Source organism: Danaus plexippus (genome assembly GCF_018135715.1).
Source record: "Danaus plexippus chromosome 18 unlocalized genomic scaffold, MEX_DaPlex mxdp_35, whole genome shotgun sequence".
In the NCBI taxonomy this organism is placed as follows: Eukaryota; Metazoa; Arthropoda; class Insecta; order Lepidoptera; family Nymphalidae; genus Danaus; species Danaus plexippus.
Genome location: NW_026869854.1, coordinates 254,970 through 279,216, shown reverse-complemented (window position 1 = coordinate 279,216; position 24,247 = coordinate 254,970). Strand labels below are relative to the sequence as shown.

The window sequence follows — 24,247 nt, the reverse complement described above, 5'->3', positions numbered from 1 at the left end:
ACAAAAATTTATGAAAATATTTCCTAGAAAAAATTACATCTCCTCTATATCTAAATGTTCATATTATGCTTAAGGTTTGCTATAAATTAAGATACAAGGAAAAGTTTGTTTGTAGCTGATAACAGTATCAATTTATAAGAAATATAATTATTTTAAATAAATACACCGCTTCAACGGCTTCTAACCAATAATACTTTCCCGGGAACGGTTCCAACTAAACTAAAGACATAAAATCAATATTTGGCTTAGATTTTAATTAAAACTACAATAAAGCATATAAAGTCATAATTTGGTCTAAGTTATGCGTATTACAGTTAAAATGTTAAGTGCCCTTAGCCTAATTATTGCCTTACTCCTAGTACTGCTATACTCATCGTCTGCAACAGCACAATATAGAACCCATGTCCCACACGGTGATGGTACGAAATGGTACAAAAAGCTAGTCACTAGAATAATCCGCACCGAGCCGTCCTCGAGGGACACGAGTATAAATACAATATAAAAATGACAGTTCCCACAGGAAACCATCACTGGACGTATCACAAAAGAATTCTTAACAATAATTTTACACTACCAGTACCTTATCCAATGGAACGGTATCAAATTACACAGACATTGAGCTAACTTACAATTCAATATATTATTAAATCATTAAGTAATATTGCTGTTAGTCTAACGTTAAATATGTATTTGTTTACTGTATCGAGTAGACAGCGAATGGCACTAGGTTTATTATGACAAGAATGGTCACCCTACGAAGTGCCGGGCTCACTACTATACAACTACACTAGCCTCGCTAGATATTTAAGCACAACTCGTCATGTATCCCTGAAACTATTCAAATAAAACTCTGTTTTATTTTCACATCACAATTATTATTTACGCTGAAATACATTCTAGTTATTTATTTATTAAAAATATATTCACCTCCATAACATAAGAACAGCTCATCAATTGACTCACGTAGGCGATAACCGTATAAAAGTACTTATTCTATAAAGTATATAAATACAAAGCACGTAGTGAGCAAGTTCGTTACGAGGGCCCTGTAGATAGAGAAAACATGAAACGGGGTCCGAGAGAAAGAGACAGAGGGAGAGAGAGAGAGAAAAGAAAGACTGAGGAAAATATGTAGGAATAAATAGTAGTCTTCAGATACGAACTAAGTTCAGAATGCCGGCCACGTCACACGTGGGGGGGAGGCGAAGGCCCCTATACTATGCCTAATTTATTGCGATAAATGGTTTAATAGAGAACGGATTCCCTAAAGAGTCCCCGGTGACGGCGAGGTCGGTCCGAGGCGGCCGCCCTGGAGGTCGCTCTCGAGGTCGAAGAGGTCGAGAGGTTCGAAGAGGCCGGCCGGGAGGTAGTCTCAGAGGCTGACGAGGCTGTTCTGTGCATCCGGCGAGGCGAGGTCGGGGGCGGCGCGCTGCTGCTGTGCGCATGGGTGAGGGTGCGCGTGTGGGTGAGAGTGTGCGAACGGATGAGGGTGCACGGGTGTCAGCCCCGTCCCGCCTTCCATGAGGCTGTCGAAGTTGAATGGTATACCGTTGCTTGGCGTGCTGATCTCGATGCCAGGGATTTTGTTGTTGTTGCTCAGTTTGTTGTTGTGGATCTGAAGATATATGTGTAGATTTATAAATAAAGTAACTCGCTTCATTACAATGCGCATTTAATTTTTTATTAAGAATTTTGAAATTTACTCTTATCAAGAAGGCCACGAAAACTAACATTTATTGAAACCCTTGTAATGGTCTTCCTATATCTTGACATTTGAAAAAAGGTTTTCTTAGAAAAAAATATTTAAACTTCTTATTGTATTACGATTCGTAATAGATGTTGTTATATTACCTGTGCGGGTGTGAGTGTGTGGGGTACTTGGAGGAAGCTGGGTCTGGAGGGCCGGACGGGGGGTGTGTCCAGCGAGGTGCCCGTTAACACGGCCGGATTAGCCGCCGACAGCATTATCCTATAAAATAGAAAAAAATAAAAGTAAGAATAAAGGTTCCAAATACAAAACAACGATTAACAAGTTCGTGGGTTGCGGTTAGGGAGTATACAATGAATGTTCCTAGATTTCCTCAACGTTAAAATCCCCCCAATATCAATGGAGTACTCTTCGTAATTCTAATAAATTTTATTTTAATGAACAATAACTTTGAAGGTGCTTTGTCATGGTGTTCGTGTTAGGGGACTATGTCACATTGGATGTAGTTCTGTATCCTACCTTTTGTCCGGCGTCGGCGAGGTGAATATTTCGTTATCCAACCCTAGGACGGGGTCCACTGTGGGGTCCATCACCTCCTCCTTGACCCTGACCCCCTGGCCGGTCATCTCCTGGTAGTCGTACGAGTCCTGGAATGGCTTTACATCCGGCGGGCTGGTAGATCGCTTATTCAATCTGCACCCGCTGTGCATATGATTCTGGAGTAGAGCCTGTAGCGAATCCCTGTCCGAGCTCAGCTTGCGGATCTCATCCTGTAACGCTTGCTTCTTTTCTTCCAACTTATCGGTTTCCTCTTGCAATTCGTTTGTATGGTCCAACCTTCGTTTGCGACAGCGTGCTGCGGCCATTTTGTTTCTCTCGCGGCGTATCTTCCTGCGTTCCTCTTCTTCTGGAGAGATGTCTTGGGGGGCTTTAGTTGGTCGTCTGCCGCCCATGTTCCTCCTCTTCGGAGCCGGTAGACCGGGACTGCTGCTGCTGTCGCCGCTCGCTGATAGTGGGCCCGGCGACACATGCAATGTCGTCGGGCCCGAGTCACAGTAAGCCGCCGAATTCAGGATGCCTGGAATCATAAGAATTCATAAACAACAAGCTAGAGGAATATTAATTAATTTTAGTATTCACAGCAAGGTTTGTATATAATATGCGCACCGTAAGTGTTGGCCTGCGTGACGGAAGGCGGTACGAAGCCCGCGTGGTTCGTCTGTTCGCTGCGACAGTTGCTCAACTCGATGTAAGTCTGTTCGAAGTTGCGCAACTGTGTGGGGGTTATGGTCGCCGTGGTGCGGGTTGGGACCCCCGACTGGAGGCCCTCTAGGTTGGCCAACTGGAAGAGAAAAACGATTATGAATTATAATAGTTTTTTCCATGTAGTTTTTCAAGACTCGGCGTATCCGAGGACCAATTACAGCCGTTCCATATATCGATATATTTAATTATGCAACGCTTGTTTACATATTATTATAGAACCGCTTCCACATTCCAATCAGTTTTTATCAGCAAAACATTTACTCTGAGCAAACACAACAATAACAATAAATGATAAAACATATTAAATGACAACAAACAAGAATGTATCAAATTTAACAAAATATAACAAACATAACTATTTCAATAGGTGCATGTAAATCATATTAATGATATTATGCAACGTAACTCTCGTTGTAAACAAATCCCAAAAGCGAAACCATAAATCTATCAACTATCCCAGGTTAATAGCTAAAATATAAACACAGCTCGTCGTTCAACTGTGGAACAATATATTTATAGGTGATAAACATGGATTGGAAGTGATCGAAATAAAAATTATATTATATGAATGCGTTCAACGTATTTAACACCAGCATAGTGGTTTATATATACATTTTTTTCTTCCCGCCGAGATAGATGGACTTGGTTGATTTTATGTCTGCTTCTAAACTTTGACGTGAAATTTCATAGAATGTGATCCATGAGGTACCAAGAATGTGAATAATCAGCACATATATAGGTAAAGAAACTAAAATCATACAACTAGTTTCATATAAACTTTATAAATGTCCATTACACAAATGTGTCACGTCCTTAGTAAATTAAGATTATGAGTTGTGTTGATTGGTTGAAGTAATATGTCGTAGGTAAGACGGTCTGATTCATTGCATCCTACTCTTAAATAGATATCGTCTGTACATTTCGTGTGCCAGACAGCATGGTTTTGGCAGCACTGTTGTTTAGATACACTTTTAAATAATTTCGCGAACTCTCACTGATTACGGTTATTATTCTAAGTTGGTTATCGTATAGCTACCTGTTGGCACCACAGCTCGGTGGCCAGCATGTTGGCGAACTCTAGGGGATCGATGTTCTGCATCTCAGCGGTAACACAACCACACAACGTTTAAAATTAGATACTATTGTGTTGCGCTTTTTGCGAAGCGACACCTTTGTGCGGTCGAGTTTGTTAGTCGATATGTTCGTTAAATCCGCCCTCGCAATATATATATATGAGGATATTTTCAATATGATCCGGATACTTTGTACACTGGCGTGTTAGTCGTGGTGTAATTAGTTAGGGGCTCGTGATATTTCTTTATAAGATATTATCTTTTTGTTTGGATCGTGTGCGCGGGAGTGCGGGTCGTTCGTTCGTCGCGCGCGCGTACGTACGGCGCTCAGCCGCGGCGGTTCGCGCGCTACTGCTAACACCGAGCCGCGCCCCGCCCGCCCTCGCTCGCCCGAAATCGCCCACGAGCGACGTCGAAATCACGTATTTATAGAACAAACCGCTAACTCCGGAAATATTTCGCATCATTTCGCATAACACGCGGCTGTACGATAGTTAGCAGAGGTACGACAACAGGGTACAGCTTGAATCGGGCGCCGCCTGTTCGATGTAGCGGTTTGAGAAGTTTTGATTATGGCGTGTAATGGTAGTGATCAGAAGGTTCCATTACTTATGTGGCAATATAAAAACGTACGAGTAGGCGGGAGGCTGGCCGGGACCTTGCCGCAAGGCCGCGCCAGACGATCGTGGGTTGAACGTTTCACCGAATACGGCCTTATTTGGTTGTCCTCTGTTGATTTTTAGTTAGTTCTCTTTAGTTCTTGGCTCTCTATGGCTAAAGACGACCTCAAAGCCGCTTGATCTGTATTGGCTTCCCTGTAATTGATAATTGCATCAATCTCATGTAAAGACGCGTTGAGGCTGCACAAAGCGGGCGCTCTGCGGAAGACGCACTCAGCTCAATTACCGCAATTGCCTAAATGAAATACGCCTCGTGTGGCAGACCAGAGAACAAGAGCCACGCTAATTGGTCACGGTAATTACCTATCAACAAATGAAATAATCTCACATTCCACACTCATTATCTCCTAAGATTACTAAATTGGAAATTGGCCAGAATTTCACATTTTATTAAAACAGATTTTTTTTTGTACAATTATATTTGTATTATAAACATACATTATGAACATTAAAGTGAAATCTCATACTCATATTTTATAAAAATGATTGCAATCACTTATACTTCCAAATCCTTTATTATTTTTAATTTCTTCCTTAAGACATTTTCAGTAAAGAAAAGAAAATAACCTTAAGTTATAATAAAACTGAACATAATATATAATAAACAACGAATCAGCTGTATTAAATAAAGTGATAATGGTGAGTCCTTTGAATTAAATTAAAGAAAAAAAAATTCGGTCACTTAGCTTGAGGTTCATACAAATTGGTTTAGAAGAAAGTGTCGTTAGTTATAAATACAGCATAGTAATTTTGGTACCATTAGGATCACATTTGAATTTCTTTCGAATAATTTTCATGGTAACATTGAAGGAGCGTCGTTATCTCGATGCTATGAGATCACCACTATATCCAAGTGTCACGTGGCTGGTGACGTTGAATGTTTACAAACGGTATTACAGCGAAAATATAATTCATAATAACAATGAATTAAATAATCTAAAATATTTATATGTAACATTGAACGCTTCTAGTATAGCTATATAGTTAAAATAATCTGTGCAGTCGAGTGCCGTGGACACATACCTAACACGAGTAGGTATATACCTATAGATAATGCATAACCCGTTATCCGCACGTGTTCTCGCCCACATTACCCAGACTTATCTAATAATTCAATGATCTATATACATTCGTCAAACTGTTTGTATGTTATTATTTAAACGTTCCCCTGGTTTGATGTCATGAGTCTAGCATAAAATTATACGTCTTAATAACAATGTTTTATTGAGTAGGTAGGTAGGTACAAGGTTTTTGTCTGTGACTTTGAGTGTAAATCGGAATTAGGCTCAGAGAGAAACATATACAGCCGGCGACATCTAGCGTAAGCGGAACGTAACTTCATACATGATACAACTGTTGTCTTGATCTTTTAGTGCTTACACGGAAAGCCGGAAATTTTCTTTATTCCGACCTCTGAGCTATATTACTGTAAAGTTTCATCAAAATCAATATAGTCGTTTTTTGTTAAAGAGCAACAAACTCTTAACTTACTTACCCACTGGTACAACTTATATTTATAATTTTAAAATAATTCTATTGTATTATTATTATTATTTAATAAACGGCCTGTATAGAGATCGCATTATCAATTATTTATATCGCGTCAAGTGCTAATTATAGCACCCTTCATGCAAACGCTGCGCCTTTAAAAATAAACATAGAATCGCGAGCGTTTCACTGGCCGAGGTCAAAAGCCTTTATCGAATCTCTAAAGTTTTAATTCCTTGTATAAGGAACATTCGTCTGTATATATATATATACTTATATAATATATTTGTTTTAATATAATTAGTAAGAATATTAAATGAACGTATTGCATAAATGTACATATACCTGGACAATTATTCGGTATGAATAGACGGATTTCTTTATATTTTTTTCTTTAATTAAGAAAGACTAAAAAATAATGAAGATAGAAATAAATTAATATACATATATTTTTTAAATAAAATTTAATTAGTTTCATAATATATATATATATATGTATATATATATATATGTATATATATATATTATAGATATTTCAAAAGCGTCATAGATAATGATGCTTCATAAATAGCTTATATTACTGAATGCGACTTGAGTTAGGTGTTTTTAGAAGCGAAATTAAACAAAGCTATTTGTTTTAAAGTGTCTCACACCACGTGACGGTTGAGTTTAACGACAATGGCAGCCTTTACATGACTTTGATATTATTATTTTATGTTACTTTAAGTTTAAACAAACAGTCGCTCGTTAAGATTTAACATTAATGTCTTCCGTTAAAAACAACATCGAGGCTAAATGTTAATGGCATTATATTCTCTAACAGAATGTAGATTGTAGGTATTGAGATGGTCATGTTAAATGCCAGCCTGAGATAAGTGACTATAAAAGATAAGTTAAAATATAAACGATAAGATTCAAGGCACACAAATATCAACTGAATTGAAAAGATATTTATTTGTTTTGTTAAATTATTAAGAGATATTTTATAGAAGAGAGTAGAATATGTTTTACTTTTAAAATTCTAAGTAAAATAAATAGAGAAGGTCACAGAAGAATATAGCGCAGTAAAAAATGCGACCATAACACTTAAGAGAGATTTCTTCCAGGTAACCTTTTTGGTAGAGATGCATTGAAGAAGAAAATGGATTATGGTTGTATGGAAAATATATATACACATAAGAATATATTACTCATATACGAATTGATACGGACACTAATATATTTGATGCTCTTATAACATTTAAATTACGTAAATTTTGACACCGACTTTGTACATTTTGTTCTAGAACAGTATATTCAGTATCCAGTATGTATGGGAGATCATTAACGTGATGCTAATTGCTCTGTCTAATAACACACAAGAGTAGTCGACTAGAAGAAAACTTCAACAAAAATTAAATTAACATACAAATACTTTATAATTTATATAGCATAGATATATTTTATAAGATAAAATAAAATAATGTTCATCTACAAATATTTCATATTCAGTTTAAGAAAAACATATGTATGTGTGAACGAAAACGATCACTATGCATCAGTGCAACTGTTGCATATATTAGCATGCATCATTAAAATGTACGGTGTAATGTGTATATGCACATGCACATATGCATGTCTTGCACGGCGCCGTCCGTCTCGACATTGACCGCCACTAAACGCATGATAAAACAAAACGAACGTTGGCATACGGCCAACATCCCTTCTCCTCACTACATCAACGCTGCAGCAATGGAAAGTGCATCAGGTCGGCACGGAGACAGCACTTACCTCAATAACCTAGCTCTCATCTGCATATCAATATTAAACATTGCAAGAGATAACTTATAACCTTCGTTGCATACTAACAATGTTCACTTGATAATCGATTTTATATATGAAAAATACGAATTGATTATATTATTTATGCATAATAATGTCGCTACGGTTATAACATTTTAATACATTTTATAACGTAATCGTGTTTATATGAATCGATTTCATATTTTCACGAAAACTACGGCGAGTCGAGTTCTCGGAAAACCCGCGTGAGTCATAGCAACTCGCTCTCTATCGAGTCGCAGCCGACCTGTGTATTACATTTGTCCGATCGTTACATTGAATGATTCATTCCGACTACGAGTGATTCAGAATGCGACAAGTTTCACTTATTAACTTTTTTTTTTTTTTTCGATAAACAATTTCTAGGCGAGTACAAAACATATCATATCTAGGTCAAGATGAAAATGACTTTTAAAAGCGAAAGATAAAAGATTTAAATTATAATATCTTAAAAAAAAAACGATTATAAATACGATAAACATCCAAGTGACATTCACGTCAGAATCAAATGAGAGATAATAAAATATCACACTTAAACAATAGGCTAAGATAAAAAAGTGTTATCAAAATCCGCGGTGTACAACTGCTCGGCCGGAAATCGTCCGGAAATGGCGGGCATTCCGCACGGCGCCCGCCAACCGCAGACTTACCGAAAAAAACTATTATTTTCTATATTTATATACTATACCCTTTTTATGTACGACAAAAAATGCTATGATTACGAACAGAGAATTTATAAGATTATACATTTAGGCTAGATCTATGAATCCTGTTTTATTTGTATATAATGCCAAAATTATTGTAATAACGGTTTTAAAGGTTACTTTAACTGAGACATGACATCACTTATTTAAGTCCGGCAAAAATTATACCCTGCTATTCTCTGATACTTCAATTTTTTTTTTATATTTTAAATAAAATCATTCGATTGCCATCTACTATACCAATAAATAATTTCGATAACTCGTCTCTCTTTAATTCGATATAACTTAATAAAATGTATGAACATAAAGAAACAATGATTTGTTCGTTCAATTAATAATTAATAAACAAATAAGGGAGTAACAGGTTATCTGTTTCTGGGAAGTACTTAAAATCGGTATTTATTTTCCACAGTCGATAAGAGCCGACACTGAACAGCTGCGCGGCTGAACAAAGGGTATAGTCCTAACGCATTAAACGGCCATGCAAATTATATTGTAAAGCTGATAGCGTGTGTCCTTCCTAACATGGCGCGATTACACTCGGCCAACATACTATGTGCATTATCACTACTGACTTAAATATAAATCGTGTCGCAATTCTGGGAGCTCGGTCGCTGTGAGATTAACACGTTACGACCGAATCATTTTTATTGGTTGGTATGTTATTAAGAATAGGACTAACCCTGATGCTACTCAAACATTCGTGTATTTTTATATGAAACATTTCGCTAACAATTTTTATCCATCTGTAATGATCTCTCCACGGTACAACGACTTCATTCTCGACCCACGCACGTGTTAGTTGGTTGTTTTATTTAATTTTTAATTGCCCTACCCACATATGCTGCGGGTGGTAGCAAATATCATAATTCACGTATTTAGTAACCAGTTCATGAAAAGCAAACGAATTTTGTTGAATAATTTTAAAGTCGACTTTATTATTGTGTAATATGTAAAACCTTTTGTGTTTACTTTACGGGAAATGTTGAAACGAATCAAAGCAAAAAAAATATGAATATTTGAATTTCCAACAAAAATAATGTACAAATCTTTGGGTTCACTAAAGCGTTATAATTATAAAGCCAACGCCGAAGGGTAAACACCAAAAAAAGTCATGTCCAATTTCACGTAGCATCATAATGTAATCAATCTTTATCGCGCTCTGTAATAAAGATGCGAATTTTCGAACATTAAACATAAACCACTCGAAAGTTTAACGACAGCAGCCCGCTGCCGGAATCTCAATATTTATAACGTCACAATATAACATAATAATATGCATTAAAAAAACCTGAACACAAAACAGTTAGAGGCGACGAGCAAACGCATTAACAGACAAAGCCATTGTCTGAACGCCACTGTGTTTGGCCGCACTTATGCTAATTTCTTTTGAAGAACGCACAACCTTCCTTTGCGGGATAACAAATACTTCGTTGCTAATAAAGTGGACATATATTTCAAAAACACCATACAAAGGTCAACGGCTCGAACGAATGTCACCGTTGACCTTATCCATGGTCTGATAGACGTGAAAATAATACAAATATATAAGGAAACAAAATTAATGTAACAAGGTTTTGACGCTTTGCTATAAAATATTAACAGCAAAGTAATATGTTTCGTACAAATTATTTGAGGAAAATGACGGGACAGTTATATATACTGTAAAAATTATGTGAGGAAAATAAACACGAGGAAACCTTTTACACTTCAATAATGGCCATAGTTTTTTTTTTTCAAAGTGCTCTTAAACTACGGTCGGCTAATGACAAGTTGGAGGTTTAAAAGCATTAAAGTTAACCTGTGGAATGTTTGTGATGCGAGGAAGGTTTTAGTTTATCTGTGCACCGAGATGCCGTCAGCGACCCTGGCACGTCGGAGAACTGTCTGAGATAATTCTATGTCCATAGCGTTTACGTCACCACTTTAAATTAGGTTTCGATCATGGACAATGTTGGTAAGTGGAATATAAGTTTTCCTCTATGGTAGAAACTACTCAAGGCGTAAACAATACTTGAAAATTTTGGTATGAGATTTTTAATTGAATTAAATAAATAAGATAAGAAATATGCGATTCTTTTTTCAAATTATTATGCAACAGAACAAAAAAGTCAGGTATGCGTATTATATTATATAAACAATGTTTAAAACGTCGAAATTGAGCATAATAGGGATAAATAAGCAGGACATGAATTTCCTTATCACAACAGATAGCCGTAGCGGAATGTCTGCAAACCACAGGCTTATCGGCCCTTCTACGAAATCATCCGCAAACACTTATATTTATCGCTTAATATTTCACAATTACACTAAAAGAAATACCTTTACACCTACCGAGGTGCGGTCAAATTAAATAAATGTCTAAAATAACTCTATAATTAAAGGAAAAGGTATACTTAATTACGGTAAATTTTTATAGTCAACAATGTACTGATTTACCTTGCTTATGAGATTCCGTACAATCAAAGCGTTGAAAGACAACTCAGGTTGGCATGAAGCCCAAGAGACCAAGGATATTCGATTCTCAGCTACGTATTCATCAACATCATTAAACTTGCAAGTTTAATAATCTCTCAAACACAAAATATGAACCCGTATGAACCCTATATTAGCATTTTATATGACAGCCTATAAATTTTTTAAAAAATATCCCTTTAAGGCGTCAAGGCATTAACAATACAAACTTAACGATTGCCTCGTCGCGCTAACAATACGCCCCTATACATCAGTATTTGTTATAAAATTCTTAACAAACCAACGTTTATGAATACAAAACATCATTAATTATAACAACTATAGAAAACATTAAACATGGCATTAAATCTAGCGTTAGTACAATTAAATTTTAATTGATCTATGCTTTCGGTTGAACTGATATACAATGACGGAGAAAGGTAACATCGTTATGGCCAATGCGAAATTAGAACATGGTTTTCGTATTGATCGAAATCTATGTACCCGAGATAAGACTGGAAGGGTTAGTACATAGCTCTTGTACAGTTGTAGTACAATTTACAACACGGAATTAAATACAGTCCAAGTCGTTATCATGTACACAAGTTGTTGAAGGCTCTTGTTTATATAACGGAACCGATCTGTATATATCTTATCTTGTTAGTTATCCATCATTACAGGAAGACTTGATTATGTTAATTTTTACTTTAAATACATGTACTACAGTTTTTCGGACGATAATAATACCATCGATATAGAATTCGCTTGAAATAAAACTTGAAAAAATAATCAATTTGAAAGCTTTAACGATTTTAAATGCGTATCTGATGACCTTTGAAATGATAAATGTTTTTAGATACTTTTTTAATAAACAAAGACTTAGAAAATCTATTCATATAGGAACAAAAAGTATATAATAGTTATATCCAGAGTTAAGTGTGATGTGTTGATCCATCTGTACTTGTGTTCCTGTGTGTTAGAGGGTGTTACAATTAGAGGATCACGGGCCTCAGTCCTCTGTCCTCTGTCCGTGTAATGCTTGACGTCGGCTGAGGGTTCGTTCAACTAACTGCGATCGATGACACGGGCGGCGCGGGCAGCGCGGGCGGCGCGGGCGCAGCGTCGCGGCGACACGAGAGAACGACCCGTCGAACAATACTTAGACCCTGACTATATAATGCATCCCCAAACACACATACACACACAACACGATAACACCCTCACACACATGCGATCCCGTATCGAATGATTGATACTAAAAAAATATAAAAAAATCATGTGATGCAATGCGATGCAATAAGGAAAATTGTTTATAAGGTAATTTCAGTATAACAAAATATTTAAAATTAAAACATAACACTGGCGTGACATGGAGAAGGTGTGTGTAAGGAACAGAACTCACCGAATTCCCTCCAGCAATAAAGTGCAATCCGAATGAAACGGAACACAAAAAAACAGCACAAATAATATCCGAACTTGTCTAAACTCGCTGTGACCCGACGAGACACGCGTGCGCGCAACCAAAACAATCGCTCGACAGATGTCAACCGGCGTCGGAAAACCCCCGAGGACGCGCAGAGCACTACGTCAATATTATCATTCGCCTGGACAAAGGTTTTTGTTATCTGAAACCGGTGGCGGTGAGTACGGACACACGAGCGCGCGGTCAGCGGTATGACGTGGAGTGAGCTGCGAGGCTCGCGCGCCGGCCCCGCTGCCGTCTGATAAGCCTGGCGCGACGCCCCCCGGCGACGCCTACGCCCCACTCGGCGCCGGTGCATCGTGAACACCACCGGCCGCCCCTCGGAGCCGCCGACCAGACGGGCCCCCGCACCTACGCATCGTTTCACAACTGCACGTCTCGCCCTGCGACACTATTGACGACTTTCGACTCCTTAAAAAGACGAGGAAACCACGTTTGCGAAACTCCGCCCGCGGCCCAGATACGGCCGAGAACAATGAGCCGCGAACAGAGCGACTACCTTTTTAGTGTCTTCCTAATTGGTCTGAGGTACACACGGACATAAATACAATGTGCAACGCGATCCGCTCACTGCATAATAGGAATAATTAAATTAGAACAGGCCTGTTGAAAGACGGCCCGATAATATTTACAACCTCTGGAGGAAGTGGCGATATTATAAAAATTGATTGCAGGAAGGGCATAGTAATTGACTATTGAAATGAAAATTATCACATGACATTTATAACACGGTACCTGAAGTTTGTTGTAATTTATTTAACTTTAAAATGAAACATTACATCAAAATATTTTTTTGTTCAAGTGTACGTGAAGTCAAACATGCTCAAGAATATTAAAACACAACTGAGGTCAGTATGATATGTTTTTACCGTATCTTTGTCTTATTTAAAAAAAATCCTGAAATTTTCAAAGATTTTTATATAAATGTACATTACCAAAAAGACCTATATTATTTTCATTATCTTTACAGAAATATAACTCGACTTGTTTTGTAAACAAGCTTCGTAATCCAAGACATTTGTGTCTGTAATAAATTATAATAACAAATATATTTCAAATTAAAATTGAATTGGCTTCCAATAAAATATATGTAATTCAGAACAAACCGAGATAAAGATCAATAAAATGGCCATGTAGCAAATCGCTGTTAAAATTATAACGTCTGAATGGCAATAAAAGATAGAATGAAACGCGAATATACGAACAAAAACGGATATCAGTTTACGAATTATTTAAGGTTTCATACGGACTGGTTAAAATTGATATGACCTTCACAGCAACGCGTCCAACTCAAAAGAAATCAAACAAAAAATGCATATGCAAAAACCGAATCGACTTTGTTACAATAACACGAAAAGAATTCTATAAAACGAAATGAGAGCCGATAACGGCGACGGAGATCAGTTCTGGTAAAATTTAAATGGATCTAAACATTAGTTGTTAGAGACCATTACACTCGATGTGTTACATCCTTCGCAGAGAATTGAAATTATTAAAGCACGATTTGTAAGTAAACACCGGCTCGCAATGTACAATGACGAGATCGAGATCCTTAATACAACACATAGCCCAGGTAATAACATATTTTGGTGCTGTATAAAAACTCATAATACTTTTGTGATCTCAATACCAATGCCATTCAGTTCGTCCGTTCTCCATCAACCGAGAAATCTGGCGAGACGCATTAGGCCCACATAAATTACGAGATTAATCTTTTCAAATAATTTGACCTTTTCATCTGACGAGGGTTCATTAAATAATGGCTTCGGTATTGGAAGTGCGCGTATTGTGACGTGTATCACATATTTTTTTGTAAACGAGGAGTAAACTTTATTCAATAATATTTACAAAAGAATCTGACTGAAGGCTTACTTTTAAATAGACTCCTTTTTCCCTTTTTTTTTTCTTTTTAAATTAGAATTTTTATTCTATTTTTAAATTTTAATTAAAATTTCAAGTGATACAAGTTTTATAATTCACTATGCAATTTGCGAGACATTATATAAATGAAATATGTCGTAAACATTTAGAATATCTACATAGTTTTATTATTATATCCTCAATCAAAACGACATAAGGACATTAAATAAAATAAATAAAATTTAATTCACACAAGGTTCTCACAACTTTATTACGCCGAGTGCCATAAAGCACCATTTTTAATTAACAGCTAAGAATGTCAAGCATCAGTTCCTAGTGGTCGTATGTAGATACCTATTACCAAGACTTCGCTCCGCAGTTTACATTACGAGGTATATACATACATTTATATATTATGATATAAATGTGCATATTAGGTCTTTATAGGAATTATAAAACGCACGTGCGCTCGCAGCAACTATGACATCCTTTAATAAGGCACTCGAGACGGAAACGTAGAAAATGTCAGTAATCTGCGGAGCCCGACACACGAATCATGACCATAATCGGAACAAGGACTCAGCAGCTGCTAATATCAGTAGAGTTTATTGTGACGTAATACTTAGGAAACAAAGACGGTAGAACTAGCAAGGCGTTATATGAAAATAACAAAAATTTGTTCCGTAAGGTCGTTGGAAATACTAAAGTAGTAAATAGCAGCGGGCATGCATTGTCTGAAGAATTCCTTCCATACCGAGTGAATGAGTCATGAGTCCAGTTCGTCAACTTTACACAACCCATAACGGTCCGTCGAAAATAAGACGTGATTGTTACAATTTTTAGTTTTACCTTAAAATATTTATAGGTAATAAACTGAACTGTTAAAATGAAATGTTAAAAGGATATTAAAGAGCAAATTTGAAAATATTAAAAATAAATAACATAAAATAGAGACTCTCCAAGTATTTATTGAATGATATTTTTTATTAATTTCATTTTTAATTGTAATTCTGGCTGCGTTTGTTAACCGTTGAGGAACGGCCGTGACTGAAATGTATAAACCGGGAACATCAATCAAAGACAAATTAACCTTCAAGACATATAAACTAAACACCATTTCTAATGCCGTTCCAAAAAAAAAAAAAACAATAAAATTCATTAACATATAGTATTTATTATAAAAATTGAGGTCGAAAAGATATCCATTGTGATCAATTCGTTCCGCTATGTCACAAAAAAAATAGTAAATATGAGAATTCACCATAAATGGAAGCACGAATCGGTTAACTATATGTATAAAACGATCCCAAACAATTTGTCTGTTAAAAAACATGAGTTTAAATATCTTAAGCACGTCATGTCACTATGTGGGTGGTTTGACAGTGATGGTCAGTGACAATAACGACGACGGTGGCAGGTACGGTCGCTGTCACGCCGTGAGGCTAAACACATGTTCGTACATAATCAACATTTTTAAACACTTAATAACGATCTGCAGGACATAAGTATGTACTTACGATATAAAGTTGTGAGAAACGCTTTGTGGAACGTTTGAAAACATTTATAAATAAAATCCTTAACAAAATATAATACATATTTGAAAAATATTAACGGTTCATAGTTATACAAATAGCTTTGCAAATTAAATACAACAAACAGACAAAAAAAATCATAAAGCTGTAATAATTATTTAACAAATAAAGAGCCCTCCGAAAGTGCATTATCTCAAGCCATAGCTTTTTGAATACGTAATCATTGTACATTTCTGAAGGACCTACAAAATGAAAGCAGTGAAATTTGTAAAACAATAGACACTTTAAATAATGGACTAAAATGGACAACATTGGTCAAGTTATCTTCGACGGGGGTAATAAAGAAGTCAATAGTGTTACGACTACTTAAATAACGGGTAACTTTATGACGATACCACAGCTACCACTCTCGGACCACCATTTAGTTATAAATACAAGAAAACAATAAGTTGTAAAAGTGGCGAAGGGTGGAAGGCTTTCATTGTTGCACAAAAAAACAGTTAGCAGAAAACCCAAAAAAAAAAAACATCGAATAGTTTGTTAATAATAACAAAAGCATGAAACTAAATAATGCCTATGCAATTAAGCAAATAAAACTTTGGCGATTTTGCAACACTTCAATTGTAAAATTCTAACAACTTCCGACTTGGCGACATATACTATGACTCAGATTCTATTAGTTCATAAACAAAACAAACTGCTACATATATAAAAACTTCACCAACGATGACACATACGAAATATCGTGTGACAATAAAACATCAAAATAGTTCAAAACAATTATCACTACAAAAAATATTACGATCTCATGTCGCTTAAAGATTTCTGAGGGCTACGTATAATTTTTTCTATGTACAATTCTAAGTCAACTACAATTAGAACAAATTGTACACATCCGGCCTTTATTGGCTGCGACCATTTAATAGGTGTCGGTCAACCAAACCCATCTGCTCTGTTACGAGCTCAAGTAATTTAATCAGGTTGACATTTAATCACTATGTTCATATAACACATCCGAAATGGCCGTGAATTAATATATTGGACGATACAAAATTACCAAATTGAGGTAAATTTTATACCGACAATAATTACAGGCACAATATTTGCTGCGCGTGCGCATAGCGTGTGGGAAATCCCAAGCGGACGTGCGTTCTTGGAAGCAACACGTTGGAGAAATTTCACAAGGTAGATGTAGGTCAAGTCAGCCGGACTTAAAGTTTTCGACTCAAAGGTTACAAACACTGACGGCGGCCCGGTGGACAAGACTGGCTGCGCTTGCGTAATACGATAGACTCGTTTATCAGATCTTAAAAGATCAGTTGTTTCTAGAACAACCGATGCAATAAATTCGAAATATAATGTAATATTACTTAATTTTTACAACAGTCGTGCAATCCTTTATTTATTGTCTGTCTGAGAGAGCCTTAATAGGTGTAAAACCACAATTGCAAATTTACATTTTTATTGTGCTAAAAGGCAGTTAATATAAGTAACAAAATAAGAGCGACATATCTGTAGTATTAAAAAAAATATATTAAAATAACAGAATTATAAGCGATCGTTGGAAATACCCAAGGTTTTTCATTCATAACCAGACTACAATTTTAGTTCAACTAAACGTGTTTGGAAAGTAAACAAGCCTGCGGTCTGCGACGCTTGTATAATAGATCAATTAACAATTAATTTGAACGCAACCTAATACTAAACCGCATTACAAATGTTAAAATTACAAATAATGCACTAAGGTAATTCACCTATGTTATATATACTACGTGATTACACACGCATCCGCAACAAGGAAAACTAATGAACTCTAGAATCAAGGTCGACGAAACGAAAAGGAATCGCCGTATAAAATGTCGCAATTGTATTAAATTGTTACTGTATAGAGTGGCGCGACTGGCAGACTTCTCAGAAATCCTCAATCGACAGTAGCAGTGGAGGGGGGCGGGCGTGACGTCATAATATGACGTCATACAGTCATTCAAAATGTTGCTTTTCTAGTTTTAAATTGCGATAATCGAAGAAATCGTGCCAAAATTTCAACTCATACATAAAACTTAATCAAGACGCCATTAGCCAGTCGTATGAGTAGAAAAAAGTTACAAAGATGTCATTGTAACTTTTTCTATGTGTAATAAATCTTACAAGATATTTGAAACTTATCTACATATATTGAATATCAATAATAACAGTTCTGTGATTATGACATCACCTGCCATAATAAACTTCTTCACGTGTCATAGTTAACGCCATCTATCGTGACGATTAGTAAAAAATTAATTATCGAAAATAGGATCTATATCAGATAATGAATAAAAAATATAAATAAATATGACAATAATAAGACGTTCAAAACATAGCTTAAGTGATCGAAAGTTATAAAAATATTTATTTAAAAAAAAAACATTTTTTTGTTAAAGATTCATATATTGTGTGATACCTGATGATTTGATGGTTATTTTGAATTTATCTTTTTCTCAGATTCGTTCGGAAATCAATGTATATAATATCAAATAATTGCATTGATTACTATCGAGTCTCAAAGTTCGAATAGACTGAATATATTAAACTGACCTTAGGTTTGTTATATTCATCCATCTGGTAGTCGAACATTGTGGCGAACATCAGTCCGTCGTCCTGTTCGCTGTTCAGGAGCTGGTACGGCACCAACTGAGACATGGAGACAGCACCCGAAACAATTTACTAAAATCACCCTCAAGTAGGGGCGAAACAAAAACTTTGTTCCTTACGTATCACAAGCTAACTTTATAGTATGAGTCACGCGTCCGTTTCTACGATATACGTACGCATTGCTAGAATGTTTGATATCACACTGAGCGAGTTCGCACGGTAGACGCCGGTTTTGTATCAACGGCGGCGGTCGGACCGCGCACGCGCAAAACCAAATCACCGAGACGTAAGGTCCTAAGCGACGCAAGTATTCCAGTTATTCGCTTACCGAGCCAAAAAACTTTTTTTTTCGTTCGTTACTTACCAACGATTCATGGAATAGATTCTCGATGAATCGTAGTAAATATTTTGATTCTTGAAATACTAAAGCTTCATTAATTTATTGCTTTATGAATGTTGCCAATTTCTTCAAACTATCTCAGAAACGGAAATATTTCAATTCCGGTAACCGAGACGGATATTTAGAATCTTTATATATACCTATATGCAAAAAATATATGTAATATTTTACTTCAAATAAAACTTATTCAAAAGAGTTCATTAGAGTTATACTTTACGTGCAGAACGTGGGATCTGACTTGTGAGTTAAATTCCTAAAAATATTATAGTTAGCAAGTAAATGAAAGCAGCAAGTTACTTTCTTTAGTAATTATTTGTCAGTATTAGTAAAATTCTGATCCGAGGATAATAAATGTCGATGTACACAAGTCGGACATCAGACACGCAAATAACAAGAACTGATAAGATATACATTCCAGAAATTAAAAATACGGTTTTTTCCTGTAGAAAAACAATCGTATTGATAAAACTCTTTAAAATTATAGCTGTGCACGTTAAACGGTGTTTCCTACATAGTTTTCATTATATATTAATTTTAATATTGAGAATGCAGTGGTTGTATCGCACGAGTGTTACTAGTTCAAGGCCGAGCACGCGATCAAGTTCACCCCATTTCTCCGAAACAATGCGATCATAGCCAACATTATACATGTTCTCATAACAGTCGCCATGGTTACAATATGTACACTCTTCGATTAAAAAAATATATTAGAGTGAAAATTAATTTATAAAAAGATCCAAGGCAAGTTACAAGAAATTTTAATTGTGAATATTATTAAAATATATGTAAAAATATTTTTCAAAGTCTATTTTAGAATAAAACTAGATTTTGCCCGCGATTTCGTCTGCGTTAGTTTCATAATTAGAAATGTATAGCTGACCGGGAAAACTATTCCGCCTTATAGGCAGTAGATAAGAAGATTTTGGATTTGATCGACTTATTTTTTTTTTTCTTTTTCAATCGGATGAATGGAATGAATGTCCTTTCCTTTGTTCTAAGCTTTCTCTCCACCAATTTTCAGCCAAACCTGTACAGCTGTTCTTGAGTTATAAATAGTAATAATAATATTAATTATTTTTTCTTTTAAATATTATTATAAAATTTCAACTACGTAGTTGTAAATAGCGGGCAAAATGCAAAAGAAAAATTTGTATCACAAAATATTTTTTATATTATCATAAAATATATATTCATATAAATATAATGACAGGATATATTTAGAAATTGATATCGTAATAATACGATTTATGAATTGTTATACACTTCCTCAAAGATTTTATGTATAATTAAGACAAGAAGGATGAATTAAACATGAAGTAGTATAAAGTTGGCATAGTTAAAAAAATTCGTGTCTAATAAAATAAAAAAAAATCTTGCTATTACTATTAAAACTCAATTCAAATTTAAATCACGTTTATATTTAAATAAAGATGTAATCATATGAAGATCAGTCGAGAAATTAATGTCATATTCTCGATTGTTCACAGTTTTGGGACATATGTATACAGTTATAATTAAATGGAGCAGTGATATTTTTTTATATTGTTTCAATTATTCATCACCAATTAATATTATACTTCATAAATAATAACTGGAACAATATTGATTTATATTTTGGTTACAGTAATGAGGTCAGCAGATATCGTTATGGACAATACTATATAAACATACGTTGGACGTTTGGTTATAAAAGGATGAAAAATACTGTGTTTCATACCTAAATAAAGGCCAAGGTGAAAATGTAGCTTGCAAAATAACTAATTTATTTATCTATGAACCAAAAAAAAAATCTTTTTTATTTGTAATATTCTTTTCAAACCTTTGCTTTAGAATTTAGATTGTATAACAGTTGAATCACAATCTTTCACTTAAAACCTTGAAAAAGAATGGAACGCAAAAAACAAGGTTGCTAAACACTTTTCATTGTCCTTAACAAACTGTTTTTTAAAATTATTAAATATTAAGATAAAGAAAAAAAAACAATCATAAGACCATAGAGATAACTTTAATTTTTAACTTCAAACTTCAAGCACTTGAAAATACGCTAATACATTTCTAAATGACTTTAGAATTAGCACAAAAATATCCAAGGTAACGTCACTGCCTTCAAAAGCTTTCTAGCTGATTTTTGCAAATAAGTGAGTAAATATTTAATGATAATCGCTCATCAAACTGACACTTCAATACAAAGTTTAAACACGCTAATATACATAAAAACATAACACATACTTTGTCTCGCTGCAGTCGGGTAAAAAGTATTTAAGCAACTCTTAAGACGCGTTCTATTATAATATTTTTTGGTACACTAAAGACATAAATTAAATCGTTTTTAAAAGTAATTCCGTATTATAACCCAGTTGAAAACGTTCTTTTGGAAGAGGTTAAAAAAAAATATATAAGTTTATATTTCAAATTACGTCTGCGATATAAGACTTGAGTTGGTAGTTTTTTATTAATAGTACAAATAATTAATTCATCACTTAAAACTGGTTCAACATAAAACCGTAGTATTTAGTTATGATGCACTATCCTCGAGTGTTTTTGTGCGTGGGCAGCATGTTTTCCACGAAGCTATGACGTCATTCGCGGTCATCGCCTTCCTTCCCATTTTCCTGCTATCACTTCTATGTCCTATAATTTAACTTACCTCCAACTACCTTAATATATACATACAAATAAATATATTTAAAAACCTTTTTTTAAAACTGACCATTCTTCTTCGTTGGACGGCAATAAAAAAAGATTTGCATAAAAAATATTTTGCCGCTTCAAAATCGTCAATAAAATAAAGTAATGTCTAATCTCAATGATACATCAGTTAAAAATGATATCAAATTCAAAGACTTTGCTTATATTTAATGCATATAAATAATCATAGGCATACATATAAGCAGAAATTAATTAAATAAAAAAAATATGGTTTACTAACCGTTTTGTGATATACAAAATAGTTTTTGAGACAAATAACAAATTATTAAGTAGGGTATGCATTAATATTTGAGTATTTATATATATATATATATATATATATATACACATATATATAAATAATAGGGTAGTACATATTTTGAAAAACTATAAATTGTTTATATGGAAAAGTTATAAGTTCGGAGTCTTGTTTTGCTTTAAAATTAGAATGTATGGACATGCTATTACTTTATGTAGAAGTTTTTATTCTTAATCGGTATAAAGAAAAACAATTTTATAATATATTATTACGGTAACACCGATCTGGTTTCTCAAACATCATGATTTGTTTTTCAAACATTTAAAGACGTAGCTTTTTAATTTCAGTGAATATTCAATTCATGTCAGTCGGATTCAATCTTTAAGGGTGTCCCCAAGCACATATTGAACTTAAAAACAAAAAAAAAATAGTTTTCCAATATGAAAGGAAAACAAATGGATTTACAAACTGTTATCAGTGTTACCTACACGTGTTTCATATAACAATAACATAGCATAATTATTACAAAATTATGATAACATTTAACACAAATATATACATAACATATTGTATAACAAAAATATTTTATAGTAACAGCTCAAATAAAATACACATATGTGGCAATCAGAATAACAAAGGTTCAGTACTTGGGTTAAAGTAAGGAAAATTGGTGTTTGGGTTGTTTCGAACGAGCTCAAACATAGTGAAAATTCTAGAATGTTCTAATTATATGGAAGGTTTTGTAGATGTTATAAGAAAAATTTTCTTTTCTTTATGCTATGTCCATAGTATATTGTGATAATATTAGTTCCAATTTCATATCAGACATAGACAAAATATAGATTTTAGTTTGAACAATGATATAAAGTCTATTTTGATGTAATGACTCAAATATGTATATGTTATCTTAATCAGGTGATGTATGATAAGACTTATCAGTCCCGGAATAATTGTATAAAAAGGGTATGCAATAGGCAGAAACTTTTTAAATTTCCTACAAATATAAATTAGCATCAAATGATTTTATCTTATCTAAAACATTGCAAATGTTGATTAAATAGTAATTTTTTTTACAAGGAAAATGAATGTAGCAATGTCTAGCCATAAAATATAAGTATTATTTAACTTTTAAAGACTTGTGTCTGTATAATTTAATTGTGATCAACCTCAACCTCTGTGGTACACTATCAACTTAATGGCAAGAATAAACAACATCATTACCCACAAAGTTGTGCTATAATTAAAATCATCAATTTTCCCTATCATTATTTATATTATTTTCCTATTTGTATTGCTAAGTATAATCAACCAATATTATCTCGAATAAGATGTATTGTAACATTCAGTATGTAAACATAATGAAAAAAAGTGGTCAGAGAGCAAGGACTTACTGTGAGCAAGGATCTCGACGTTGGTACTGAAGGTAGGAAGTCATTTGTGGAAGAATCCTGCGAAGACTGGCTATCGCAAGAGAAATCGGAGTGATTAGAATGACTGTCACTCACTTCCAACTTCATCGTCAATAGTTTTTTTTAAAGTTTCCAATTCAAATAAACACAAACACAACAGTTTTACGTAATTGTTCCAAACGCGTGAGATGTTATCACAGTTTTGTGACTATCACAATTCACAATCAACTACGTTCTAAAAGTTCCATTTGACAGTTCACCGATGACATAAATCAATATTAAAATAGAATAAAGTCAAATGAAATTACTCAAGAACAAGAGCACAACAATGGTGACTCATCATTGCAGTTAACGATGACGTAGTCTTCTCTTTGGGGATGCCCTTCTCCTGAGAATTTCAAACTTTCGTATCACTAAATGTCTTAAACGCCAACTTTTATCGAGCACAAATATACTTTTCTGTTTTACATCCGACGAGCAACCGAAGCAATTCGAAGGATGATCTCATCGCCTAAATATGGGACTATGGCGTGATAATCAACCAATGATAAGCGATATTTTTGTTGACGTCAAAATTTTTGACTTGCTTAAGACTAATGTAGACTTTGTAACCATGATAATAACGAATCATTTCGAATCTCAAAAAAAGAGCCCTAAATAATATATATTACTATTTCTATTACTTAAAATCTAGACGTTTGAGGGTAGGAAATTAAATATTACACATAGGAATATAAATAATAAAAATACATAATAAAATCGATTACATTTACTAAGCTGTTTAAATT

The 24,247-nt window shown here is 34.5% G+C and overlaps 1 protein-coding gene across 3 annotated transcripts; it reads right to left on the bottom strand.

Moving 5' to 3' along the window:
• Positions 1 to 853: 853 nt before the first annotated feature.
• On the bottom strand, positions 854 to 23,929 carry LOC116772991 (transcription factor kayak). Of its 3 annotated transcripts, none has more exons than XM_032665336.2 (5): positions 23,442 to 23,929; positions 2,876 to 3,050; positions 2,228 to 2,786; positions 1,852 to 1,969; positions 854 to 1,615 (listed from the first exon to the last, which is right to left on the bottom strand). In XM_032665336.2, the coding sequence occupies exons 1-5, from the start codon at positions 23,565 to 23,567 to the stop codon at positions 1,373 to 1,375; spliced, it is 1,221 nt and encodes a 406-aa protein (XP_032521227.1). In that variant the 5' UTR covers positions 23,568 to 23,929; the 3' UTR covers positions 854 to 1,372. The 3 variants fall into 3 exon arrangements, with proteins under 3 accessions (XP_032521227.1, XP_032521228.1, XP_032521229.1); XM_032665337.2 differs by lacking the exon at positions 23,442 to 23,929 and adding an exon at positions 18,647 to 18,903; XM_032665338.2 differs by lacking the exon at positions 23,442 to 23,929 and adding an exon at positions 4,011 to 4,408.
• Positions 23,930 to 24,247: the final 318 nt, after the last annotated feature.